Here is a 27,926-nt window from a genome sequence, read left to right on the forward strand (position 1 = left end):
ATTTATCGCAAATTCAATTTAAAAATAAACACGCTTGTTTACAAAAGAAATAAGAAAGATGTTGATTAAATAAGTAAATAAATGAAACAAGCAGATCATATAGCAAGCTTCGATCGAATGTACATATACAGTTTTGTCTACTTTTGTATTCAATTACTCAATCAGTTGGTAACCGTTTTAAAATGTTCAAACTTTTCAAAATACTCTTGGAGGGAGGAAAATCTCGGTAAGATCCATAGTTGTTTTTTTTTCTTCTTCTATTTATGATGGAAAGATTAATCTGACATATACGAAACAGAATAGTATTAAAAACCTTATGGTACCCACCCACACCCACACCTTATGGGCTTCTAATTGTGCTTCATAAAATTCATCGAACACTCCAATAATCTTAAATTCGAAAAAAGCATTTCACATTTTTGCCTAAATGATAACATTTAACTCACTGTTATAGTGTAGTTTTAAGTGGATGAGTTACTAATGCATCGGTTCTTAATTTATAGCAAGTGAACTTTGAGTTGACGGCGTAAGCTCGCTTGCGACAGACAAACACACATTCCATTCGTGTCCGACTTCTGCAGATTATTAAACACACGCCGGGAGAGTTTAAAGTGAGAAGATAGCAGCCTATGCGCGATCAGTCACCGCGATAGGACATCCTTCTATGCGCGTTTAAATACCTACACACATATGTAAGTATATATGAAAGTTTTTCGTACTCAGGGGAAAGAAAATATGAGTGCATGATCGTATTAAGCTGCTTTGTTATCAGCATTACGATGTGAACGCCGTCGTTGTCAGACTTTAAAGGTCAATTCTTTAAAGATTACTGTTTAGTTCAACTTCTCGAAAAATGAGCAACGATCGAAAATGTTATTTCATATAAAATATCAGCGACTTGCAGTCACAGTGTCAAGCAGTCGACTCTTAGTCTTCATGTGGAAATACACAGATTCATTTTCGGGCGGATGTCAATAGAAATATACGATTGAAAACGGAAAGTGGCAAATAAAGAATTCTGCAAAGAATTAGTGTGTTAAATCTGTCGTGGAGATAAAAAACAAACCAATATACAACTGTTTTCATAATGGGTTAGTTGTAAACAAATGGAACATAAATGTATTTGCAAAACCTTTCAATAATTTCCTTTCAAAGCTAATGCACCGATCAGCAAACTGCACTTAGAATCTGTCGACAGAATTGTCAGCATTCCATTGGTCGAGACAAGTTTTAAGCGTATCGAGGATCTGTATGGCAAAGTTAAACACACTAATCGGCTATTTAATTGGTATTTTGAAACCGCTGAATCTACAATTTTCGCCGCCTATGAGTCAGTGCAGCCGGCAGTCAAACTTTTCGAAGCGCCCCTAAAACATCTAGATGGCGTTATGTGTAAAAGTTTGGACTTATTGGAACAGCGTATACCACTCGTTTATTTGCCACCGGAAATGGTAATGATTAATTCAATTCAATGTTAAAATATTTCATGAAAAGAGTTTTTGAAGATGTATTGGAATACAAAGGAATACATGTCGGACCATCTCGTGCGTCCGGTGTTGAAGCGCGCCGATTCCGTCAAACAGATCGGCAGCACTGTGTTGGAAAGTTCACTAACGGCATATGCAGCAGAACGGCTGGACGAAGCCTTCACTGTTGGGGACAAATTCGTTGATAAATACTTAGTGCCTCTGCCAGGCGATCAAACGGATGGTAAGACAATTTTTTCGTTAACAATTTTTGCGTTTTCTTGAAATCACATTACTTCCAATATAAAATTAATTAATAAACATTCATTTTGCACACACTGTAAGCAACCATACATATGTGTGCACCTATTTAAATTAAATGTCGAGGTTATCATGTTTTGCTATTTGATTAACTTCATAAATGTAATTTATTTCGAGCGAAAAATCAAAAAAGAAAGAAATCTCTAAACTGATAAGCGAATCTCTCCAAAATGTTTCAAGAGGATTCGTTAAAGTGAAAGATGATCTCTTGTGCAACTAATGAATGTTAAACTATTCTATAGAACGCGTACCCTAAAAACTAGATGGTACACAATAATATTATAATATAATTATATACATATATATATGCATTTCAGCACCAGCCGATGAAGATAAGAGTGCTATCGCTGAAAACGAGAAAGGCGCCATTAAGGCAATACATCACGGTCAGCGATTCTCACGCAAGCTTAAGCGTCGCCTAACCCAGCGCACTCTCGCCGAAGCAAGAGCCTTAAAGAAACAAAGCAGAGAAGCCATTAATATCCTTATCTATGCAGCCGAGTTGGTAAGCGTTCAAATATAATTCCTCTTGCAAGAAATCTCACTTATTCCCGACTAACCCTACCAGGCCATGAAGAAGAAGAGATCTCCTAGTGTCAAATGTCAAAATACGGCATGTTACATTTACACGTGATCCACCAGTCACCAATATGGATCTCCATATACCACAATAAATATTGAACGTACGACAGGCGCCATGAAATAATTTTTTTATATTAAAATTGTTTGCCCATTTAACTGTTTTCAAACCGCCCGCCCTCACTTAAGTGATTAACACATGAATAGTTTATATTCTCTGAACATTTAGCCATTTCTGTTTTCAATTTTTACATATCAGATGACTTAGATCGTCCAATTCGAGATATAATAAATCAATTTTTTCATATCATTCATAACACTCATACGAATTTTGTCCCCACCTTTTGTAAGTACAACCTACTGTACACTTCATCCAAGGTTTCGAACTCTTAAAAGCGATTTTTTAAAAAATTTGGCTTTCTAATTTACAAATTGTATAACGGGTTTGAGTCAAGTACTTTTTAAATATGTCATTCTCTTATCTGCAATAAATTAAAAATTTATTGTAAATAATAATTTTGAAAACTAAAGTTTTTAAATGCAAAACTACTTCATAACTTCTTGCATACAAATGCAAATTTTGTAGCTTTTTATGATTAATATTTTAAGCTGTTTCAAAGGTAGAAAAGCGCAGAAATATTGAACATCCTATGCCAACCAACCACTTCATATTGCAATGTGACAAGATGAAAAAATTTAAACAAAAGAACTTACTCAGGAAGTGTAGCCAACGTTGCCAAAACTGAAATGCGGGCAAAACAAGAATATTTTACATATTTTTTGAAATATTTGACACATTTGGACAATATTTGACATATTTTGATAATTTGCGTTTGCAAGTGGTAGGGTTATTTATATTTTATTAATATTTTTAATAAAACAAGTCTGTAAAACTTGATTTCTCTCACATCGCCAATGAAGTATTGCTTGAAACTCTTCAAAAACGATCAATGTAATTTTCCAATTTCATTTATTTTATTTTTTCTTCAAAACTGTACTTTCTTGTCACCTTTGCAGATTGCTACGGATCCAAAGTTGGCTCTACAAAAAGCCAAAGAACTTTGGGATTATCTGAGTGAAGACGAGCCAGAAAACCAAGCCAGGCCAGTCAGTTTGGAACAGTTAATTGTCTTATTGACACGGGAGTCAGCTCGACGTTTGGTGCATCTTGTGAATTTTAGTGCAAACATCGCTTCGACCATCCCAAAGTAATATACAATAATTCAATTTGATGCGTTTTCAAAAAAGGGAAAAAAATATAATTTGTACTCATTATTATTTTCCCTTTTTCGCTACTACTTTTCAGAAAGTTATCCCACACCACCACTGAGGTCGTTCATCACATTATAATTCTGAATAACCGCATTATTAGCATTACGAAATTGGATAAGGTTAAAAATTTGTCCAAGCAAGAAGCTGAATCACTAATTAAGCGCGCCTTGACCTTCTATGGAGGTCTTCAAATCATCACTAATAGCTATTTGGTAACATATAAATCCACAGAAATTTACGGGAAGTATTTACAATTTTGATTATCTATGTAGGAACGCTTAGCCACTTTTCTATCTGGTCGCATAGAGGCGGAAAAGGTAACTGTCACTGCTATCACATCCAACGCATCCTCGTCCAATTCAAGACGACGAATCGAACCACAGGACAATAGTGTTCCTGTTCCACATATAAATGGCGTCTACTGAGAAATAGAATTTATTATTGCTGTCGTATTTTTGTTTCTAATCATCGACTTTTATTTTTGCTTTCATATTCGTACTAATACATAAGGTAACATAAAAAGCCGTAAATTAAATTAGGCGTCTTAATAAATCGAAGTATGCACTGTGCCACTCTTAGCACGGGGTATCCTTATTGGGCAAATTTGATTTCTTTATTTTGTAACGGATTTCTCGACAAATCGTCCACCTTGTAACTTCCTCTTCAGTTCAACCACCGGATTGTTAAATAAAAGTCGTTTATCGACGATTCAATTTTGTTCTATCACCAGTGTACGTCATAATATGTATTCTCTTTTTTCCGACGCATTCGGCAATATAATGACTGGAGTGATGTACGATTCCTATTGATTAACACTGGTCCTTGATGCAGCTTCATCGCCAAAAATTTAATTAAGTTCATCGACCGAAAGTTGCTAAAAATATGAATATTTTTAGTTACTGTAAACAACACAAGCGCTATGCTCTTACGCCAAAGGTTCTGAGAAGCGTTGCCGCCAAAATTGATAGTTTCAGTTGATGGCTTTGATAGTTTTGTTGGTAAACAAAAGTTCTAAAATTGCACACTTTCTTGCTTGCTATTTGTACTAACTTACTTGTAAAAATAATCGTTAATGGCAATCATGTACTCAATGTGCGAAAATTTAAGATCTAACTGTAATTGAAATTATTGAAATAAGATGGAAAGTGCCAGGAATTGGTATTTGCTATATCAAATGAAAAAGAAACTACTTCGGTTTTAAATTAAATAATAGTTAATATTATACTATTCAAACTTTCTTAACGATAAAATTCATAAAGCCTCCGCAATAAGCAAACAAAATGATATTGAATGCAGGTAAGTGAAAGCTTAAATTTTTGTAGTGAGGAACGCTCGCCTGACCTCTCAAAGTATTTTAGGGAGTGGTTAAAAGAACAGGAAGGCTTGAAGAAAAGGAAGAGTGTGCAAAAACAATTTTTCAAGAAAACTATTCTTTCCATGTTTTCCATTCGCCTAATAGTCTTCATCATCAAAGTTCTCGCAAATTTCGCAAAACATTTCATCAAAAAATTTTTCAACTTCAATGGCAATAAATTTGGCAGTTGTTAACAACGAAACAGCACGTTTCCTGGGCCTACCAGTGGATGACTTCGTTATAAACTTATCTGAACCTTACCATCCTAACGGGAACTAAATAACCGTTACAACAACAACTGTTGGTCGGCAACAGTGCCTGTGTGGCTCAAAAGAAGTTGCACTGTACCTGAATCTAACACTGATAGAATTCTTAATTGACATAATAATTATGTAGTTTATGTGACTAAAAAATAGTAAAACTTGTATCTTTTTGATCATTATGCAATTTAGTTCTCTTTGAGATCTAAGACTGCCAATATCGCCAAGACTTAGTTTTTTTGCCGTATTGTACCGAATGAAATTATATTTTATTAACATATCTTACAATTGAATGCTGTATAAAGTCAAGTGAACAGTTTAAAAGCTATATTATTTTCTTAGCTGTAATTTTTACGTAATGATAATAATTTGAAAAGTTGCGGTAATGTTTTGCGGGCAACATTTGCAATTTGCTAATGTTTAGCAATTGATTCTAAATATATTTCATGCTATCCATTGCTAGTTAGCGTTTTCGAAGTACATTAGATGTACTATCTTTTTCATAATGCTGTCGCATAGTGTAATCGTTGAATATGTTTCCACATGACATTCGTAAATACATACGTATATGTATGTCAACCAGGTTAACGAGTAGAATGGATGAGAATATAAAAAAATTACAGAGCTATATTATTTGTCCGGAATTACCAATAAATAATCCTTTACCGGACACAATACCGCGACGTTACAATGAAACACGCTTGCTACATTTACCGAAAGGTTCTGCCAGCACCAAATTAGTGCCACGTCGTGACTATATCACTGGTGCGATAATTGAGTATGATGAGATAGATTTGGAAGATGTCGATGCCAACGCAAGCAATTCTACCTCAATGCGTCGCGAACCTGGACTGTTGGAAGAGTCAATTCGAGGTTCATCGATGAATTTTCCATTCTGGCCGGGTGGATTTGATGAACCACCTGGAGAAATAAAAAAGCTAGGTGTTGAATTCGATTTTGGATTAGAACTGCTGACAGTGCCACCAGGTTTCCCCAAAGGCTATATATTCGAAGAAAATAGAATACAGTCAAATTCAGATGTTGCAAATTTAAGAAATAATGAAAATATAAATCTCTTAGAAAATTTGGAAAACGACATGGATGTGAAGGAATGGTTAAAGTTGACTGAAGAACCAACGGAAGTGCATAGCGCAGATACATTCAACTATTCAACAGAATTTAAAGATGTAGAGGAGCATATTATGGGACCAGATCTTAAACCAGTTTTGGAAATTTCAAATACAAACTCGAAATCCACTTTTAGCAGCGAATGGGCGGAAATGGTTGACATATCACATCCTATTACGGACTTCAAAAAGAAAATTCCATGTCCCGCAATGACTTACCCCTTTGAGTTGGATGTGTTCCAAAAGCAAGCTATTCTTAAATTAGAAGAGCGGCAGTATGTGTTTGTTGCAGCACACACATCGGCTGGTAAAACAGTTGTAGCGGAGTATGCAATAGCCTTATCACAGCGCGATTTAACTCGTACAATTTACACCTCTCCAATAAAAGCATTATCCAATCAAAAATACAGAGACTTTAAAAAAACTTTTAAGGACGTTGGATTAATTACGGGTGACCTGCAGATTGATCCCACTGCTTCTTGTCTTATTATGACTACTGAGATTCTTCGGTCCATGCTTTACTGTGGGAGTGAAATAACCAGAGATCTCGAATATGTGATTTTCGATGAAGTGCATTATATAAACAACCCAGAGCGTGGCCACGTATGGGAAGAGGTAATAATATTACTTCCAGATCATGTTAATATAATAATGCTAAGCGCTACGGTGCCCAATACAATGGAATTAGCGGACTGGGTTGGCAGTACCAAGAAAAGGAAAGTGTTTGTAATAAGTACACTTAAACGGCCTGTTCCTCTAATGCATTATATTTATACTGGATGTGGTGGTAAAAGCAAAGATGATATATTTCTACTGGTTGACGGGAATGGTAAATTTATGCAAGAAAATTATGTAAAGGCGGTAGAACGCAAAAAAGATATGCAGGCCAAATCAAAAGGGGGACAAAGTGTGCGGTCAGCAAAAAATTTCGTTAGCGCTAAACAGGATCAGAACATGTGGATTGGTCTAATAGACTTTTTGAAGCGTAATAACAAAATGCCTGTAGTAGCATTCACATTATCACGTAATCGCTGCGATATTAATTTACAGGTACGATAATTCATCTAACATATTGCCTATATTTTTGAAAATTGCACATGTTATTTACTTCTAGGCATTACAATCAGTTGACTTAAATACTGCACGTGAAAAAGGTTCTGTACAGAAATTTTTCCAACAATGCTTACAAAAACTAAAACCACCAGATCGCCAACTACCACAAGTGCTATCCATGAAGGATTCATTGGAACGCGGAATCGGCGTTCATCATAGTGGTATATTACCCATACTGAAGGAAATCGTAGAAATGCTTTTCCAGTCGGGTTTAGTTAAACTACTATTCGCTACGGAAACATTTGCTATGGGTGTTAACATGCCAGCGCGTACTGTGATCTTTGACTCACATCGTAAATATGACGGACTTGAAGTGCGTAATCTAAAACCTGGTGAATATATTCAAATGGCTGGACGTGCCGGACGACGTGGTCATGATGAAAATGGTACTGTTATACTATTGTGTAAATCTCAAGTCCCGCCTTCCATAGATCTACGCTCCATGATACTTGGACAACCAGAAAAATTGCAATCACAATTCATATTGCGATATGCCGTAATTCTTACTTGTTTACGCATTGAGAGCATTAAAGTTGAGGACATAATACAGTTTACTTTCAAAGAATTTAATCAAAAACTGCAATTACCAATGCAGCAGAAGCAACTGGAAGTTGCGCTTGATAAATTCTCTCAACTACCCGAGCTGGGAGAACAACTACAGCCTCTGTGTCGCTTTTATGATCTCGCCCAAGAATATACTATTGAAAAGCAGCGTATCATGGTAAGATTCCCTAAGATATTCTTCATTTCTGTTATTAAAATTGCCTTTTTCTATAGAAATATTTACTATCTCAACCTAAAATAGCGAAAGAGCTGAAGGTTGGCCGCATACTTGTGGTTACCCAAGGCAGACACTACAACAAATTGGGTATATTACTTGCCATAAAGTCTGCTCCAGGGAAAGATACTGTCTATAGATTATTGGTGCTTGACCACCAATTCTCTTCAAGTGATCCAAAGGTATACTGTACATTTTCCTCCGAATTATCACACTTTATAACACTTTCTTTATAGGATAACAACCTTCATCGAGGAGAAATGTACTATAAAATAGTTTCGCTGACCCCACAGAACAAGTTATTTCAGCCCGAAGGCATTGGTGGCCATTGTGTAATTGATGCAAAAGCCGCTGATATAGTTGAAATTACAAAAAGCACAATTAAAGTTGATGGGGATATTATAATTCGCAATTGGGAACAACGGCAAATCGAACGTTTTAAGGACTCCCCACCGGGCGCAACTGTCGTTAAGGCGGTGAGTGAATTACAACAACTTAATCAAAACTACATTGACAACACCGATGCGGTTAAGTGTATTAACCTCTCCAAAGATGTTAATATAAGTGAAGAAAATGAGTTGGTTCAAATTCGCTATACAGAATATTTGTGGAAACAGCTACTGACATTGCTACCCCATACAAATATTGCTGGGTTTGAACAAGAATTCGCCACGGTTTACGAGCGTAAAGTGTTGGAACGACGTATTGAGGAATTGAAATTTAAGAACTCTACTAAAAACCTCTCACTTTATCCAGATTATTGCAATAAATTGGAAGTATTACGCGCACTAAAATACATTGATGATTTGGACGAGGGTGAGTAGTATTAAACTATAAAAATATAAATAGTTCTAAATATATGAATGTATTTATTATTGTAGTCACGCTGAAAGGAAAAGTAGCTTGTGAAATGGGACAGAACGAGCTGTTAATAACTGAACTAATACTATGTAACATGTTCAATGATCTTGAACCTGCTGAAATCGCCGCATTACTCTCGAGTTTAGTATTTCAAGGAAAAATCCAAGGGGAGCCGGTGATTCCAGAAAAGTTAAAAAAAGTCAGAGTAGTTACTATTAAATTGATATATTTTCCTACAATTGCAATATTTTTTATATAGTGCGTTAAAGAGTTCGAAGATATCAACGACACTATTTTAGCCGAAGAACTAAGAAACAAGACAATTATAGAAACCGAAAATCGGCTGAACTTTGGATTGCTCGAAGTAGTATACGAATGGGCACGCAACAAGGTGATTAATTACAATGTCCTATGTCTATATGTATGCAATCTATAACTTAAATTATTTAACAGATCATTTTCGAATCATCATTGTAATTAAATTCACTCAAATTTTTTAAATTTCTATAATTTCTATTGCCTTTCGCAAATATTAATATCTGGTTATTTAAGTTAGTGACTGGAAATATATTTTTCAGAAACTGATTATAAGTTTTTTATAACCACGAAATTTCCAAAAGTTTTTAATTTTTAATTATAACTTCTATTAGCCGTTTGCGGAAATAATGAAGTTAACAGAAGTTCAAGAAGGCATAATTGTACGGTGTATACAGCAATTGGATGAAACCTTACGTGATGTCAAAACTGCAGCCATACGAATAGGTAATCCCGCCTTGCAAAGCAAAATGGAAGAAGCATCAACTGCCATTAAAAGAGACATAGTGTTTACTGCCAGCTTGTATACAGCATTGTGATTCCCAACGGAACGCGAGGTGTTCGGGCTATATCAACGATCTAAGTAATAATAAAAAAAAAAAAACTCATATTTTATAAATAATTTGTTGCTCTAAAATATATCCATTTGGCTGTATTTTACAAAATGTAATAATGTCAATTTTATTAATTTTAGTTACATATGCATAATGAGCGGCAACTAAATGACAACTTAACCGAACCTCGAATACTTATTTCTCATTTAAAGGCATGTTATATTTAACATATTCTCAGCCTTCACATATAGTATCCGCGTTATTTGATTTATGAACTTAATTTGAAGTATAAAAAATAATGATATAAAGTTTGTTGCTATAGATATGCATGTGCGTATGGGCTTATCGTGATTCAGGCTTAAACTTGGGAGGAACAATCATTCCATGCATACGCTTTTGTTTTTTTGATTTCTTAGATTTGCTGGCACCGGACTGAAAATCATGCCAACTATTTACACGACTTTGGCGCGACTCTTCAAAGTTCTTCTGCCATTCTAAATCAGCTTTTCTTTTTTCTTCCTCCTCAATTGCGGTTTCGCGTTTACGTTTGCGCTCTTCTTGATCTCGTTGATCCAATTGTTGCCGACGCCGTTCCATATCAGCAAACAATTTCATAACCATCACATATATGGCATGTTTATATTTATCAGGGTCATCTTCAGGGATGTTTTCAAAACCTTTACTCTCTTTTCGAAGCTTCTTTTTTTTCTCTGCAATCTGCAATTCGGAAATAGTTTTAAATATGATTTTTTACAAAAAATATATATTGTAACCATGTGATCCGTTCTTTCTTTCGCTTCCTCGTAAACATCGAGACATTTTTTTCGCGTGACATCATTTTCCAGTGTCTTCCAAGCTCGATTTATAATGTCAAAAGCAGTCTGGGCACGATCTTTATTATCCTGATTCTTATCCGGATGTACCAGTATGGAGAGTGTGCGGTAACGTTTCTTTATTTCTTCAACAGTAGCACTAGGCTCTATCTGTAGTACCTCGAATGGATTGAGATTGAAGTATGTTGAACCTGGACGAAGTAAACGATCAATTTGTTGAGAAGAGGTTAGAACAGAATCGCGTTTTTCTATTTCTTTAACCTGCGGAAATGTCCAAAATATTATTAATTTTATGTTAATCTCTGTTTACAAAGATATATGATATTCTATGAGGTCGTTAAGTCCTTCAATTCTCATTACTGTTTTCCTCTCAAGCTCTACTATTCTTGAATTATTTGTTTACATATTTAGGAATATGAAACAATAATAGTGAATATCCAACAATCCTGTTTGTTGTCAACCTTGTTCCTGCTACTATGTTTCAAGAGCGCATGTAGCATAGGTATTCAGCTGCCGCTTTTTACAAGCATATACTTACCTCCGTATAAAAAGAGTCAAATGAAGTATCCTTTGATGTGGTGGGGCGTTCATTAAAAGACATTTTTATTTATACAATTAGGTATCACAAAATATTAAGGACGCATTTACTGACAATCTGCCTTTAAATCCTTTTGTTATTATATTTCAACGAAGAAAGCACTTGCATATAATTAATCTTACAGTATAAAATTTCTTATTTACCACAAAATCCGTACACCAAATGTCATAATAACGCAGGGTGAGGACGAAGTTTAAAAACATTTTAAAATTCATTGGCCTACCCAAACTTCATTATATTCAAAGAATTAGCACAAAAAATGAGACATATACACCCTGCAACTCATAAGGTCCTTGTGTAAGAGATCCTACGTAAACAAGAGTATCTATTAGAATTGTCAACTGGGCCTTTAGAGATTCTTCAACATTTTAGCAGCAATCTCTGGTTGCGCTTTTGGGTAACTAACAGGTGATTAACCGATAAATAACTTGAAGAGTATATCTATAAAGCTTTATTTATTATTCTCTTCTTCTTGATTGGCGTAGTCACCGCTTACGCGATTGTAGCCGAGTTAACAATCCAAAATTCATCTTTGGTCACATCGTCCTTCTCTTCCGTCGGGGCGTGGGCGCAAATCAGCGATTTGTTGAAGAACCTCGCTTTGGTACGGATTGTGGCAAGAGTTCATTCACCAGGGTGAACGATAGTACTCGGCGATGGAGTCTCTCTCCCACCACGAATCCCACACCAAACTTGCGCTCCTTTATACGGCCACTGTAGTAAATGAAACAAGGACCTACTCGCCTCTGTCCTTGTCCCGTTCATCGCATTTCTTGGACGACGGTGATGTCAGCATTTATTTTTACGAGGACATCAACCAGCTGGGCAGCGGCACCTTCCCAATTAAGGAACCGGACATTCCAGGTGCATGCCCTCAATTCGTAGTCCTTATTTCGTTTGCCATAGTCGTCATCAAAAGTGGGGTCTCTCATCCGAAGCTGTTGCGTTTTCATTGGGGGGTTTTTTTACGTGGCGGGTCCCAAACCCAGCGCACAACCCTATGCAGGGAATGTTTCGCCTTCTCACTTTAGCTCGCCTTCAAACGGATGTTCTTAGGCTACCCAGAGGATACTTGGTCAAAGACTGGAAGTCGTGAGCTGCTTGAGTCATATGTAAAAGAATCGTTTCTGGCCACTCCCAAGTGAATGGCGATCAGAAAACTTTCCTCACTTGCGTGAACTTCTACACATGACTCCATCCTCATTATTATCCAGGAATAAAACAATTAATTGCCTAAAGATATTTTGTTTTGAAAAAAAAGTTATGCTTATCGTTGTTGTTGTTGTTGTAGTAGTAGCTGAGGTGATATTCCATGGCTGGATAAAAAATCCGCGTCCGTACCGATTACGTAGACCCGACTGACGAGGAAAAGCCTGCGCTTATCTGATTATGAATATTGGTATTTCATAAAAAATGTGATAAAATTGTGCCAACTTTTATAGTAAATTTCAGTGTTCGCGTTCAAGAGATTTTTTTTCACAAATTACATGCAAATCTTCCTTTCCTGACGTCATAGTTTTTATCATGTCGGTCATTATCTGTCATTATTGAATATGAATAAATTGGTTGGTTTAATTGGCAACTATCCAAACTGACATTTTTTCAAGTCTTTTTCATACATATTTCGTAACACTGCATTGATTAAATTCTTAAAATGCTAAAATTCATTTCACGTGGATGTATTTCTTCGTTAACGTCAAGGGTTTCAAAATTTCAATGCGAAAATCATCACTCAAAACTTTCAAAATTGTTTGTGAATATGGAGACCGTTCCCAGATTGTTAGCTGACAAATCCTCAATTGTATGGATGGATCTCGAGATGACTGGATTAAACTCGATTTCGGACAAAATAATCGAAGTAGCTTGTTTGATTACCGACAAGGATTTAAAAGTTTTAACAGAGGGTTTGTGCTTTGCTATTAAACATCCAAAAGAAGTTTTCGAGCAAATGAACGAGTGGTGCATGAAGCAGCATAACGAATCCGGTTTAGTTAAAAAGTGCTTCGAATCAGATATAACACCAGAGCGTGCGGAGAAGATACTTTTGGATTACCTACAGAAACATGTTCCTGAGGGTAAATGTCCATTAGCTGGTAATTCTATATATATGGACAGGCTATTTCTACGCCACCACATGCCATCCGTTGATATTTACCTGCATTACCGTGTTATCGATATCTCAAGTATAAAGGAATTGTGCCGTCGATGGAGATCCGACTTAATAAAATCGGCTCCCGAAAAACGTTTACTGCATCGAAGCTTAGAAGACTTACAAGATAGTATTGAAGAATTAAAATATTACCGAGATAATTTTTTTAAAACTATATAGTCATAGTTCGTACAATCTCCAATATTTTTAATTTAGCTTTGTATTAAGCGTAATCATTTGGGTATCAATAAAAAAACAATCACACATTGTGAAAATTGTATTAGAAATGTTTGACTGTGTCAAGCTCAACTTAAAAATTGCAATCGAAATAATAAATTAGTGGAAATATATTGCTTCTGGCCAAATTCTTGTATTACCCATTACTTTGTCTTCACAATCAATAGTTGTTATCATGATAACCAACTGCTTATTTTTATCTAGACATTTCGTTTTTTATTTTTTTAACAGTTGTTGCCAATGAACTTAATTTGGAAATTTCAACATTAATTCATAATTATAAAAATTCAGACTGTAGAGTTTCCGTCGGCGTTGATGTTTCTTTCTTATATTGTTTGTTTGTTTGTTTATGTAGGTTTCAAATAAAGAAATATCACAAAATACGAGGAAACTAAGAAATAGTAGGTATGTCTTTAACATATACGTATAGATAATTTTTAACTCTAATTGTTATAATAACGTCGTTTAAGATAAAGAACAAAATGGAAGTAATTCAAAAAGATAATTTGCCATTGAAATCGGGCATTGAATTTTTTGATTTTCTCATTAAAAGTTAGCGAACTTTAAAAGTTCATGAAAATCACAACACCACGCTATTAATGATTTAGCCAAGATACTAACTGCGCTTCCAAATATATTGCCATTGATAGTAGTTTGTCAAACAATAAATCCTTAGAGTTGATTGGCAATAATTGTTGGGAATATTCATAAAATTTCGAACAGATTAATTGAAATGTGGAGTTGGCTACCCTAAGCGAGAAACAAATTTGCAAATATATTCTACGAATAAAATATAAACTACAGTAAAATGGAGCGAATGGACGTTGATTCGGAAGCTAATTTAAATCTTGCACCATCATGCAGTCATCATCCCAAATGTAGAGTTCTAGCATCAAATACCAGCATAATGGCAGGTGCGGGAACAACACCTTCTGTCACCGCCTCGCTCCATCCATTGGTTATATTGAATATTTCCGAGCACTGGACCCGTATTCGTGCTCAAGCGGGTGAAACTTGTCAAGTATTTGGTGCTTTGATAGGAAAACAAAAAGGTCGCAATATAGAAGTGATGAATTCCTTTGAATTAAGAGTTGACAGGGTGGGGGCAGACGTAGTTATCAACCGAGAATACTACCAAACAAAGGAGCAACAGTTCAAACAGGTATATGTTAAAAATGGCAAATCAGCAAAGATTTTTTCAAATATAGTTTTTTATTAGGTTTTCAGTGATCTAGACTTTATTGGCTGGTATACTACAGATGAAGCTCCCACACTCCTTGACATTCAAATTCAAAAGCAAATGGCAGAGATAAACGAATGTCCCATCTTACTGCAATTGAACCCATTGTCACGTAGTGTTGACCAACTCCCGTTAAAGTTATATGAATCCACTATCGAATTGGTAGGGGGAGAAGCTACAATGTTGTTTGTTCCACTAACTTACACATTGGCTACAGAAGAAGCTGAGCGAATCGGTATTGATCATGTTGCTCGTATGTCTACTAATGAAACTGGAGAAAAATCTGTGGTAGCAGAACACTTAGTGGCTCAAGATAGCGCTATTAAAATGTTAAATAAACGTATACAAATAGTTTTAAAATATATTAAAGATGTTGAAAGTGGCAAAGTGGCAGCAAATCAGGAAATTTTGCGCGATGCATATGCCTTAAGTCATCGATTACCTGTTATGAAAGGTCATGCTTTTCAGGAAGAACTATACACTCAATGCAACGATGTCGCCCTTATTAGCTATTTGGGCGCAATGACCAAAGGCTGCAACGATATGAACCATTTTGTCAACAAGTTTAATGTACTTTATGATCGCCAAGGATCTGGAAGACGAGCTCGTGGTTTATATTTTTAAAGTAATCCGAGTATTTTGTGCTGTAAAATAAATTATCTTCATATATGAAACAAATATTCAATGCTTTTATGGGAAAATCATTTTTCTTTGTTCAATTACAATATACAGAGATAGGAGACACTCCTTCTATTCAAACAGTGCTTTCAATACGTTTAGGCTTACATAAATTAATTTAAACAAACGCAAAACATTGGTCGTCGTAAAATACGACACATAATTATAAAAAACAACTAAGTGAAATGCCATTTAATAGCATCCAATTATTTGACTTTCTTATATTTAGTTACATTTAAGAGGATCTGCTTTCGATTATTTTTACACACGGATAGTTGTGGTACAAGAAAAGATTTTTAATTTGAAAATATATAATCACAATGCTGTACTTTACGTAAACAAATTTAACTTGCAAAAATCTTCTATGTACCAACATTTTTTTTCAGTGATTATAGTCCTCCAACTTCAATGTCGTATATTGCTGCAAAAATTCCACTTCGAGTGGGTGCATTTCCTTCGCAGGTATCACTAATGAATGCAAAGGACCACCGAGATCAGTTTGACTCATTTCACGTAATGTATTTACAATTATAGATTGATTATCATGACCAACTCGAGCGAGTCCAACGCAGAGCGACAATTCATTTAAAATCGTATTGCGTTCCAGTGCATCTTTTTTTTCTACAATCGTCATTAACTGTTGTGTTGCTTCAGCCACAGTCATAAAACGTGGTGGTTGATATTCCTTTCGTCGACGCATTAACGATTCTGGGGTTGGCTCTTTAACCTTGATGTCCAGCAAACACAGTGTATGCATATTATGCAGCCTATTTAATTTAATTTTGTCATAAAAGCTATCTGGTTTCCATGTTTCATCCCAGTATGGTATCGACACGGTCTCACCAAATTTATAAAGTTGGAGACCGCAGCACCCTATAGCGTTCATAATGGATGCGTTATGAACGACCTTGTATTGTATTTTTTTTTCTTTGGCTCTGAGTATAAAATCAGTATGCGTAGTTGCACCAAATGGGTCACCAACTACTAATAATGCCACGTCTTCCTCACCAGCACCCGATAATATCTCATCTGCACCTTGTTCTACCAAATCCCGATCGGCTAAAAGAAGAGGTCGTCCATAGAAAGTTTCCTATATAGTTACAAAATATCAAATCATTAAAAAATATATATAATTAATTAAACAAATTCATTTACCAGTTCTTCTTGCGGACACCCAAGTATGGAAGTATACATTTCTAGGTAAACTCGTGCACAGCGCTTTACAATTTCAAGGCCTTTCACTGTGATGTCAGTCGGGTCACCAAGCCCTAATCCGATCAAGTAGAACATGTTGAATCTGCTTCCTTAAATTTAATTCTAAAGCTATTGTCAACCAATATCCTTAATACAAGGCGGATTATGCTATAATCCCCACAATGTAACCGCAAAAACACTTGAACACCTCACACAACTTTGCTCTTTTCCCGCGCTTACAAGTACATGCACTATAATAGTAGTTACAGGCTTGTATATTGTGTATGTAAAATTTTTCGCAATTCAGCCTTGTAAATGTTCTTGGAGTTACAATGCACACTTGTATATAGATTCTGTATCATGCACGTGCTGATATTTCTAAAATGAGAATAAAAAATCTAAACAATTACGCTCAACTTCCACTTGCAGGAAAATCATTTCCCTATTTCGCTCATCGCATGTCACTGTCAGAGTTGCAAGATTTTTAAAGTAACGGTATTCATTTACCCATTAATTAATGAAACAGAAGGGGTTACACTACACGATATAAATTGACAAGGCGATAAGACATATTCCGTGTATGAATTTTATAAACTATGTGCGGAAAGTACCTGGAGGGAGGGATATTTGTATATTTGTAATAAAACAATTTTTGGAAATGAAGTGTAGGACCTGGCCTCGCCCTCCAAGAGGTTACAGGTATGGCAAATTGAAAAACTATATCTTCCAAACTTTCATTGCAAAAATGGATGCAATGGGATTGTAACCGCGCCCTCCGATTGTGCTCGATACTATTACAAGAGCAAAAATAAATCGTCATATACTTAAAATTTAGCGGTAGGGATTTGGACCACAGTCTGTAAGGATATCAATTTTTTCATTCCAGTCTTGGTAATAATTTGGAAACAAATAATGTTGGAAAGGTGATATTTTAAGCTCCATTTATAGAAAAAAATTTAATTTGGGGAAGTTGAAAAAAAGTTACAGCCGTTTAAAAATAAGTGAAAATAATGAAGAAATTTGATATATTTTAAAATTTTTGTATAATGCCACGCAAGCCACCAATGAAATGTGTGAAGTTTACGTAGCACAACAACGGTTCGCTCGCTTCCGTTCTGGAAATTTTGATTTACACTGATGGAAAGCCATTAATCTACCGAAAAAATGACAAAAAGTGGTCTAACAAATTGGCACCTACATATGTATTTCTTTATTTATTTATCATTATAAATATAAAAAAATATGTTAAAAGTGATTAGAAATACGAAAAGACTTTTTCGACTAACCAATATTATAAATATACATATGTACTTCATTATAAGTTGACATTCAGCCCGATAAAATCTACGATTTTCCGATAAGGTTTCTGAATATATTTTTGTGTCACTAACTTACGAAAAATTAGTTGACAATACTTGAACTTCTAAATTCTAGTACGTGCTTTTCAGTGTTTAAATATTTTCCGAACAGTATAAATGATTTGGTTGGGATTTAGAATAGCATCCCCAGATTTCGGGAATAAAATGGGTATCACTCTCTGCATTTGCACAATAAGAAAAGGGTTGCCATGGTTCTTTTTTTTAAAGCGCGGCGCGGAATTTTCATGTCGATCAATTGAAGAACTTCAGAACTCATCGAACCCTATTATTCTTGGGACTGATGTCTTCTTGCCTTTGCCCTTAGTTCTGTATACATTTGCTTGTACATACACGTTAATACAATATTCATAGTAAATTATATGAACAATTTTATAATTATTTTAAATTTGTACAAAATATAAAGTTTTATACTTCGCTCGTCTATTAATTCATAGTCGCACGCTTCTAATATCCATTTTTTTGTTAGATTTGTCGGTTTGGTTGCTAAATATTTGTGATTTTGGATTTAATGTGGATAGACCATGCTTATAATGACTTCAAACATTTCAACCGCACTTCCAAAAATCCGACTTAACAATATGCTTAGGATACTAGAAAAAGTAATTTCAAGTGGTAACACACCTTTTACCAACGTCTCTAAAGACTCGAATCTACACTTTTATTATTTATACTCTTGCAACCAGTTGCTGCAGAGTATTAACGTTATATTCACGTAATGGTTGTAAGTATCACCTAAAACTATGCGAGATAGATACAAAGTTATGTATATGTAAATGATCAGGATGGCGAGAAAATTTGAAATCTGGGTGACTGCCTATCTGTCCGTACGTGCAAGTTGTAACTTGAGTAAAAATTGAGATATCTCGATGAAACTTGGTATGCTTGCTTCCTAGTACAAAAAAATTACAAGCTCATAGATGGGCATAATCGGACCACCGCCACGCGTACAAAACGCCATTAACCGAAACCTTATAAAGTGCCATAATTAAGCATTAAATTAAGAAAGTGTGAGCAAAAAATTTAAAAAAAAGTGTGCTTGGCCTGGCCTTCTAATAAGTTTAATGTACATACATACATATATCCTAAACTACTAAAGCTGCAACAACCAAATTTGCTTACTTTGCAAATGTTATAAGATTAAGTCCTACCGACAGTATAAAAATGTATGAAATCGGATGATAACCCTGATCACTCCCCATATAACGTTACGGTTACGGAGAATGCCATGAGGGATCTTTATGGAAGCCAGTGTGAAAATTAGACGATGTGGACGGGTTAAATCGGATCAATACTTCCATTTATATATCTAATATAAAGATTTTCGAACATCCGGGTGACTTTATGCTGCATATGTATGTATATCGGGTAATATTTGAGTAATCTTTACGAAAATTATATAGCGTGTTATGCTATTTTATTATGCCTAAAATAGATTATGTGCGAAAATTTTACCCAGTCTCCATATAGCTAATATCAAAACCTTCGGAAATCCGGCTGACTTTGCTCCATATAATTGGTGATTTTATGTGAGGTATCTTAATAAAACGCAGAGAATGCTTCTTACTATGTTGCCTGATAATAGTTAATAGATAAAATCTGGACGATACTACCCCAACTCACATATACCACGTTTTTGGTTTTTCTAACAAACAGGTGATATATAGTATATGAAAATATTAAATTGTTTGGATTCCGATCCTCTGGTTGGAATTTTACACCGTAATATATTTTACATGGCTTTGATTTCTGTAAGTTGCAAGAGTATAAAATGTTCGGTTGCACCCGAACTTAGCACTTCCTTACTTGTTTAAAATTATATCCATTGCCTGCAATGAGCATATTTCAAATAATGCGGCTCTAATTAATTACTTGTGTATTTTTATTTATCCAACTTTATAAATACATACACACAAACATTCGTACGAATTGTAATGCCTGTTAGTATATACATACATACATAGTACATGTGTATGTATGCCTATGTGCAATTTTTTGTGTTATTCATGAGACTGGGTTCGGACTGGTAGAAGACACTGCTATTGCTCTATTGTGGAAGCGTAAATGTGTATGAGTATAAATATAAAATACATGTATAATAGGTGCAACATGTGTATAACTTTACAAATATATAACTACCATTACTACCTCTATGCGTATGTTGCTGTAATTTCTCTACCTTTAACTTTCGGATTAAAGCTTTTTTATTTGTTTTTGTTTTATAATCCTTCTACGCTATTTTGTGGCTGGCTATAATACTTTAATGGGTTAAATAGTTTTAAGCCACTCTGCCAGCTTCACTTTAACAGTAAACTTGTAAGAAATTAGCCGCAGCAGTCCTCAAGCAGTCCGCGAAAATCAACTACGTTAAATAAGCCATATATACATACATATGTATGTATTAATTTCATTAAGATATAAACATACATATGTATGTAAGTTATATAATGAAGTTAAATTATGTCCTGATGCAGTTTGTGGTGCTGTTAATGCAAAGTTGTCCATCCCAAAACGGCATATTAGCGCGCAATATACACACAACTACTGATATAATTCTGAGTGACATTCGTAATGCTTTCAAAACCATAACAAACAATACAAATCTCATAAATCGTATTATACCCCAGATGTACGAGCCCGTAGTGCTTTCATCAAATGTTACCTTTCAATTCAAAATACCAGACAGCAGTGTAAAGGACGGTTGCTCAATATTGACGATGCAACGTAGTGACTTAGTCGACCCAGTTTTTCCTAATTTAACGATGGAGTACATACGAGCGCAATTAAATAAAACCCGCTCTAATTTATTTACAAAGGAACGTCTGGATAGTTTGGAGCCAACTAATGTAAGTGCCGAGAGCAGTACAAATACTTGGAGTTTACTAGGATTGGATGGTTGGTCTGGCGCTGTTGCTTTAGCGGTTGTTGAGCCCAATATTCAGGAGCCTTATCCAAACAACGATATCCTTTTAGAGTTGGAGAATGGAGGGAAGGACCCCGATGATGAGAACGTATATATAGCGCGCGTTAATGATCCTTTCGGTATCTCCGTCAAATGGGAATTTAAGTAAGTTTGGAATAATATCATGTATGTACATATATATATAGCGCGCGTTAATGATCCTTTCGGTATCTCCGTCAAATGGGAATTTAAGTAAGTTTGGAATAATATCATGTATGTACATATATATATACTAGAACGGGTTGCTTTATAGGGAGCCAAAAAAAAAAAAAAACGAGTGAATAATCACTTATGCGGGAAATGTTCTACGGATCATTTCGAAAACAACGACAGTCCGGTCTACGACTGTCCGGCCAAGGACTGTCAACTCGGCAGAATTCTGCCGTTACAACAACAACAACAACCACCCAAAATCAACTTCTTGTATGGGAACATTTTTAATTTTTGAATTTTATGATAGCTTCGGTGCAACTGAAATTAATAATTTCCCTTATTTTTGTTTGAAATCTAAAATAAAATATATACTTTTTTTTACACTACACTCAATAAATGAATATGAATTTTACTAAAAACAAAGGGAATTCTCGAGCAACTATTTAGCCGAGTTGCATTCGATAATTTAAATGAATGTATGTATGTAATAATCTGTTGCCATCAAGGTAAATTTGTATAGTACTCAAACCTGAATGAAATCATCTCATTAATGACGGCCCTTCAATTATAATTCAAATAAAAATATTAAATTATATTTAAAATAAAAATTTACTTGTGAACGGCTTATAAATATTTATTTTTTTAATTTGTGCAGAAACTTAACCGGTCGGACAAAACGCGACGTACTTACATTATACTCCATCATTCAATGTGCCACCGGTTGTAAGCCTCTCGTATATAAAGGATACGGTTGTTACTGTGGATTTTCAGGTTCTGGTGTTCCTGTTGATGGCATAGATAACTGCTGCAGGATCCACGACATATGTTACGAACACAGTAATTGCATATCGTATTTAGAATATTTTGTACCCTACATTTGGAAGTGCTATCGACGAAAACCATTATGCGCTTTAGATCATGGAGAATTTGGAGGCCCAAGATCATGTGCAGCGCGACTGTGTAAATGTGACATTCAATTGTCTCGTTGTTTACGACGATTTACCTGTCCCAGACGTAAAGCGGTATGCTTCAGCTCGAAAGCTAGGCGTTTTCAAAATTTATTACTTTCATTTTAGATTTATAATGTAATACATTCACAAAGTGTGAAATTTCCATTATCAATCCTTAAAACTTACAAAATACATATTTCCAACAAGATTAAACGAGGAAATAAAAACTAAACATATGGCAAGATTTGTATTTCAAACTGTGGTTAATTATTGATAATAATTCTTTATAAATTTGTGTGAAATAATGCTCAAAGAAATGTGTTGATTTGTTGCTATTAAGTTCATTAAGATACATTATTAGGAGATGCGTTGACTTTTTCTAGATCCACTTCGAGATTTGGAGCCTGTTCCACTTATATTTAAAACTTTACTTCCGTCTTTATTATCTTTTATTGGTATATTGTTCTCGGTGATATTCGTATTTCCAACAAACTCACGTATAGCTTGGCATTCCAGCATAAAAGCATTAGCTGCGTTGAACCCGCTGGTATCCTGCTTAAATAATATCAATCCATTTTGACACATTAGCATAATATCGCGTTGCAATTCGGTAACGGTACGTATGGTACCGGATTCAATGCACTTTCTAATAGAAACCATATCTAATGGTCGCAAGCAAATTTCACTGAATTGGACGTCTTCGTTAAATGAGCGCTGCAGAACATTTGCATTTTTACTGTATTGCAGTGCGTGAAAAATACTTAGTAACGACTTTTTCGAAACTCGTGTTTCTGATTCTTCTCGTTCGCGATCACTTGAGGCCGGTGAATTTGGTACACTGTCGTTAACGGGTGTAGATGAGTATCGCCTCCGAAGTCTTTGATTATTCAAGTTCTCTAAAGTCGAGACGTTAGCGTTATTGTTCAGCGGATGAACATCACCATCGATCATAGGACTTTCGGACCGATCACGATCACGTAATTTTCGCAACATTGGAGGTCGCGCTAAAGTAACGGAGGACGATGAAGATGAAGAAAATTGTGTTGTAGATTCGTCGTCTGTTTTGCTATGTTGATCTTGACGGTTTTGTTCAATTAAACTTCTGCGGGCTTGAACAGTTTCTCTCTGTTTAATTGAAGTATTTCCTAAGTTATCATCTTTGGGATTAACAAAACTAATGTCTGTGGTAGAAGATTCCTCATCGGTATAAGCTATAGATATGGTCGGGGGTATAGACACAGCCCCTTTTTGGCCAATACGGGAATTGTTAACTGCCATTTCGGTCAATTCCTCCTCATGTTCCGTTGAATCTTTCGTTCCTTCTGAAATACATAAACAATTTTTTTATAGGCATTTATATAATTTGAAAAATGTTTCTAATTATTATATATTACCTAGTGTCCCTACATCGTTTTCTAAGTCTTTTTTAATTTTTTCCGCTTCTTCACCTACATTGGATTTTTCAACATTTTGTTTTTCTTTTTGACCGTTAGAATCATCATCATCGGTTGGAATGACTATCACATCAGAATATTCACTTGCTGCGGCTGATTTTTCGTCGTCATTGAAGTTTTTTGTATCCTCACCCTCATTTTCCCCCACCAAATCGGCCAACTGTTTTTCTAACTTATCGTGTTCTTTATTATCTTCTTCGCAAGTCGTCTGCAAAATTTTGAATTCTTGGGAGTCTGACTTTTTGCTGGACTCATTTCCATCATTTTTATATGATTTATTTATTTCCAAACCCATCTTTTCTTTGAAAACAACTTTTTCATGTACTGCTCTTTGTTCTAGGGTGGCTACTGCAGCTAATGGAATGTTGTCATTTGAGTCATCACTTGATGTGGTTTCCATTTTCCGTTGCTTAATTTCTATAGTGGGATTGATTTCCTCGACCTGGCTAATTATCACTTCGTTGGACGATATCTTGTCATCAAGAGCTTTTATATCATTATTTTTTTTCTCATTCTCTAAAACATTTTCTACCACATTCCTTAGTTTTGACACTGGTATATCATCTTTATTCTGAAAATCTTCAACGCTCCTCATATCATTAGGCGAATCAGCCTGCATGTCTTTGAGAAAATCGACTTCTTCACCATCTATAACTGCAGATACATCTATATCCAATTCATCAATGTTCCCAATGTTTTTGAAAACTTCAAGCAACTGTTGTTCCTCGTTAGGATCGGTTTCATCGGAATCATTTCCATTGTTCCTAATTTCATTAGAATCACTCAAATGAGTGGTAAGATCTTCGTCAAGTTCCATAGGGACTTCATCATTGTTAGAATCAGATACTTGATTTTGAACTACATTTATTTGAGACTTATCAGCTACATTCTGTCCTGTTTGGAGGGGTTCCGCAATTCGAGTTTCGACATTAGTTACCGTAATGTCTAGTGCTTTATTTCTTTCTAACAACATAGAAAGTGTGGGAGCAGCCTGTGAAGGTCTCAATAAATTTTGACCCGTGATGCTTGTTACGGGTACTGACGATATAGATGGCGGGCCACTAATCGGACTCGATAGCAATTGTGCAGCCTTTTGTGGGGGTATACTCGATTTTAAAGTAATAGCAGGCTGGTTTTTATTCGGTATGGACCCACAAGTTAAGAGCGTTGTTATAGTGGGCGCAGATGAACGAGTAGAGTTGTTTGCTGCACTAGTTGAGGTGTTTGTGGTTATAGATGTAGGTGAACTGGTTCCAGGAGTGGGTGATTTTAATAAAGATGATAATAATGGAGAAATACCAGATTGTGTCATCTGTTGTTTTTGTTTTGTTTGATTGAAAATAGTAGATATTTGTTCTGGGTTCGATGCACCGGTTATGTCTTCTACATCCATATCCACTGAAGTAGTATCAGTCGTGCGGTGTGCTGGTAAAATATTCTTTGTTCCTGCCGGGGACAACTTATTCCAATTGCATTGTATTTCCGGTTTCTGTTGTTCCCTTTCACGTATTTGATTTTCAATTTTCATTTCTTCTACCCGCTCCTGCTCTTGCTGGAGTTCAATATCGCACCACATCTCTCGTAATTGCTCTTCATTGAAAAATCCTGACTGCAATGCTTTAAGTTCTCTATAAATTTCGGCGAATTCCTCTTGTTCCATCTGAATTTCCGCCTTTAACTCATGTTGTCGGTCTTCATTTAACCGATGAAGAATAAGTTCCGCTGAAGAACTTTCAGCAGAGGGACTTGAGCTTTCATACGATGGTTTTTTACATTTCGGCGTTTCTATTTTCTCTAACAAAAAACCATATTGTGCAGCACAGTTTTTTTGAGAGAACCAGTCACTAGGACGGATGACCGTCCCATCTCCACAAACATGTTTAAGGCTACGACTAACTGACATCCAGTTCTGATCGCCATTGCATGATACCGCAGATGCTAAGCATAGTTGTTCTCTTGTTGTCCACTTGTCGAAAGACATACGATTCAACATAGAACATTCTGGTATTGTGGAGGCCATGCAATATTACTTTTAATCAGTTTAGCAAAATTTAATTGATTATTTTTATACACAATTTTATAAATATCACAAATTGTCGCACTTTTCTTCTTCTTTTAAGAATAATCATTGACAACAGATGACATTCTTTATTCATGCCACTATTATTATCGCAAATATCGATTGCAGTTGAAATGTAAAATTCGATAAGCTCCATCGAGCGCATTGACAACTGTAATGGAACAAATACAAGTTTTTTCGCTTTGCTTGACAATTCATTCTTTAAAAACAAAGTAAAAAAAAGCAGACGTTATGTCAGAATGAACATGCCGTGTTACACATAATGAAAATGACTACTGTTTCTTGGCAAAGCGTATAAAGATTAGAGTTTACCAGCATATTGCTTTGATTGCTTGCGTTTCGATTCGATGTGTTCGTACTTATATAAAAATAAATATCGAACTCTTCTGTGAAAGCAAAACGTAGCAAAAGTTCTGTAAGAATTAGCCATTTAGCCATAATTGTTTCTTGTTTTTCTTACGTACGCATACCAGAAAAACACATGATTCAATTATATAAAGTTGCGTCCATAGCGCGGAAACAACAATTTTTCAAAACTGTTTGAATTCATAATGTCAAAATCAAGTTTTTTCTTTTGTATTGTTTTGATTTTATGGGTCAAAAGTAAATTTTTCTAAAATTTCTACCAGAGCTCTTGGTATTCGATTAACCGGATAGGGAATACGAATAATAATATTCGATTCGCTGGGGTGGCATGCTTTGTATATACAATTTCTGTGATATTAAAAATAACCATAAATTATATTTAAAACTTATCTTAAAAAGTAGGATTATTGGTAATAGATACATAAATAATTGAGGAATGCACCGCGACCTTAGGTCTATTGTAGAGATGAGCGACATTGCGATTTTTCAATATCTGTGATTTCAGTGATTGCTATTTTTAAATCCCTGTGCTTTTATATTGCTATCGCGATCGCAACTAAGTCGACGTTCAAATAGAGACCTTTTGTTGTTGTTGTTGTAGCGGTAGATTCTGCCGATTTGATAGTGTTTGGCCGAAAAAAAGTCCTGGTTCGTTCCAGTTACGTAGACTCGACTGTCGTGGCAACGACGGAAACCTTTTGTCGTTATTGGCGGCAAATTCTCTTTTGGGTCCTGTAACTCGAGTCAAGTTTTTTCGCCTTTCTTTTCACTACATTTTCGCAAATGTTGGCGCGGTTCGGCAGTCTCGAAATTCCTGGCTCATTATCAATATGTATTGGAGCTTCCGAGTTAGAGGGGGTATGAATTACAGTAGCTGTAGTATGATTTGCTTGTAAAGCAAAACTTAATAATTTTATATGTAATAAAAAATGTTAAATTATTACATATTGTACAGTTTGAGCTGGTAGTTCCACTGTAGGATGTATATTCTGTTTTCATGATTTTTTTTTAATTGTTAAAGATGTTTTATATGAAATTTTTGATTTGCAAATATTGTATTTTGCATATACATATTTCATCTACCACTTCAAACATCTGCCATACTTCACTTCTTTTCCTTGATACATTTCCAGCCATTATTAAAAAATATAAGGACGTTAAACTCAAAACTTCAAATGCTATGTCGAAAAATAGCATATACGCATGTATATATTAGGTTGTTAAAAAAGTCTTGCGGTATTTTTATTGAATTTTCAATTGTTCATAAAATTTTTTTTGATGACTCATGCCCAGCTCTTGACCGATGCTACGGCTGCTACTATGCCGGTCTCTTTCTACCAATTCTGCGATTTTATCGCAATTTTCGACTACAGGCCTTCCGGAGCGTGGCGCATCTTCGACCACCTCTACACCAGAACGAAAACGTTGAAACCATGGTTGTGCGGTGGAAAAGGAAACTGTATCGTCCATAAACTGCACAAACTTTATTGGCGGCTTGCGATGCATTTTTGCCTTTATCGTAGTAGTGCTGCAAAATATGCCGCTATAACTCACGAACGACTCAAAAGAAACGGCAATCAAACAAACACGTGTTAGCGCGTGAAATGAGCTTTCCAAAAAGGTATAGCATGGCCCGATGCGACGAATAAAACTAGA

At 35.4% G+C, this 27,926-nt stretch overlaps 8 protein-coding genes across 11 annotated transcripts; 5 read left to right on the forward strand and 3 right to left on the reverse strand.

Moving 5' to 3' along the window:
• The first annotated feature begins 872 nt into the window (after positions 1-872).
• On the forward strand, positions 873-4,241 carry LOC108978751 (lipid storage droplets surface-binding protein 1). Its single transcript, XM_018949190.1, has 7 exons — positions 873-1,091; positions 1,156-1,451; positions 1,506-1,710; positions 2,105-2,292; positions 3,384-3,574; positions 3,673-3,850; positions 3,911-4,241. The coding sequence occupies exons 1-7, from the start codon at positions 1,088-1,090 to the stop codon at positions 4,061-4,063; spliced, it is 1,215 nt and encodes a 404-aa protein (XP_018804735.1). The 5' UTR covers positions 873-1,087; the 3' UTR covers positions 4,064-4,241.
• A 1,590-nt stretch (positions 4,242-5,831) lies between these two features.
• LOC108978734 (helicase SKI2W) lies at positions 5,832-10,116 on the forward strand. The gene is made up of 7 exons (XM_018949156.1): positions 5,832-7,429; positions 7,494-8,213; positions 8,270-8,452; positions 8,507-9,086; positions 9,152-9,330; positions 9,391-9,522; positions 9,782-10,116. Exons 1-7 carry the CDS (start codon positions 5,849-5,851, stop codon positions 9,983-9,985), a joined length of 3,579 nt encoding a protein of 1,192 aa, XP_018804701.1. The 5' UTR covers positions 5,832-5,848; the 3' UTR covers positions 9,986-10,116.
• LOC108978735 (dnaJ homolog subfamily C member 8) lies at positions 10,088-11,568 on the reverse strand. Its single transcript, XM_018949157.1, has 3 exons — positions 11,372-11,568; positions 10,774-11,094; positions 10,088-10,717 (listed from the first exon to the last, which is right to left on the reverse strand). Exons 1-3 carry the CDS (start codon positions 11,432-11,434, stop codon positions 10,343-10,345), a joined length of 759 nt encoding a protein of 252 aa, XP_018804702.1. The 5' UTR covers positions 11,435-11,568; the 3' UTR covers positions 10,088-10,342.
• A 1,468-nt stretch (positions 11,569-13,036) lies between these two features.
• LOC108978736 (probable oligoribonuclease) lies at positions 13,037-13,930 on the forward strand. The gene has a single exon (XM_018949158.1). It carries the CDS (start codon positions 13,086-13,088, stop codon positions 13,758-13,760), a length of 675 nt encoding a protein of 224 aa, XP_018804703.1. The 5' UTR covers positions 13,037-13,085; the 3' UTR covers positions 13,761-13,930.
• A 605-nt stretch (positions 13,931-14,535) lies between these two features.
• Positions 14,536-15,737, forward strand: LOC108978674 (COP9 signalosome complex subunit 6). Its single transcript, XM_018949068.1, has 2 exons — positions 14,536-14,979; positions 15,037-15,737. The coding sequence occupies exons 1-2, from the start codon at positions 14,626-14,628 to the stop codon at positions 15,679-15,681; spliced, it is 999 nt and encodes a 332-aa protein (XP_018804613.1). The 5' UTR covers positions 14,536-14,625; the 3' UTR covers positions 15,682-15,737.
• A 5-nt stretch (positions 15,738-15,742) lies between these two features.
• On the reverse strand, positions 15,743-17,392 carry LOC108978675 (diphthine methyl ester synthase). Its single transcript, XM_018949069.1, has 2 exons — positions 16,891-17,392; positions 15,743-16,825 (listed from the first exon to the last, which is right to left on the reverse strand). The coding sequence occupies exons 1-2, from the start codon at positions 17,023-17,025 to the stop codon at positions 16,118-16,120; spliced, it is 843 nt and encodes a 280-aa protein (XP_018804614.1). The 5' UTR covers positions 17,026-17,392; the 3' UTR covers positions 15,743-16,117.
• Positions 17,393-18,736: 1,344 nt separating this feature from the next.
• LOC108978745 lies at positions 18,737-22,620 on the forward strand. 4 transcript variants are annotated; one of them, XM_018949178.1, is made up of 3 exons: positions 18,737-18,907; positions 21,122-21,372; positions 22,076-22,620. In XM_018949178.1, exons 1-3 carry the CDS (start codon positions 18,830-18,832, stop codon positions 22,494-22,496), a joined length of 750 nt encoding a protein of 249 aa, XP_018804723.1. In that variant the 5' UTR covers positions 18,737-18,829; the 3' UTR covers positions 22,497-22,620. The 4 variants fall into 4 exon arrangements, with proteins under 4 accessions (XP_018804723.1, XP_018804724.1, XP_018804725.1 ...); XM_018949179.1 differs by lacking the exon at positions 18,737-18,907 and adding an exon at positions 18,936-19,029; XM_018949180.1 differs by lacking the exon at positions 18,737-18,907 and adding an exon at positions 20,069-20,245.
• On the reverse strand, positions 22,607-25,955 carry LOC108978744 (bromodomain-containing protein 8). Its single transcript, XM_018949175.1, has 2 exons — positions 23,765-25,955; positions 22,607-23,692 (listed from the first exon to the last, which is right to left on the reverse strand). The coding sequence occupies exons 1-2, from the start codon at positions 25,842-25,844 to the stop codon at positions 22,728-22,730; spliced, it is 3,045 nt and encodes a 1,014-aa protein (XP_018804720.1). The 5' UTR covers positions 25,845-25,955; the 3' UTR covers positions 22,607-22,727.
• Between the last annotated feature and the right edge of the window lie 1,971 nt (positions 25,956-27,926).

The sequence above is a fragment of the Bactrocera latifrons genome, unplaced genomic scaffold, assembly GCF_001853355.1.
Source record: "Bactrocera latifrons isolate USDA-ARS-PBARC rearing strain unplaced genomic scaffold, ASM185335v1 scaffold_126, whole genome shotgun sequence".
NCBI lineage: Eukaryota > Metazoa > Arthropoda > Insecta > Diptera > Tephritidae > Bactrocera > Bactrocera latifrons.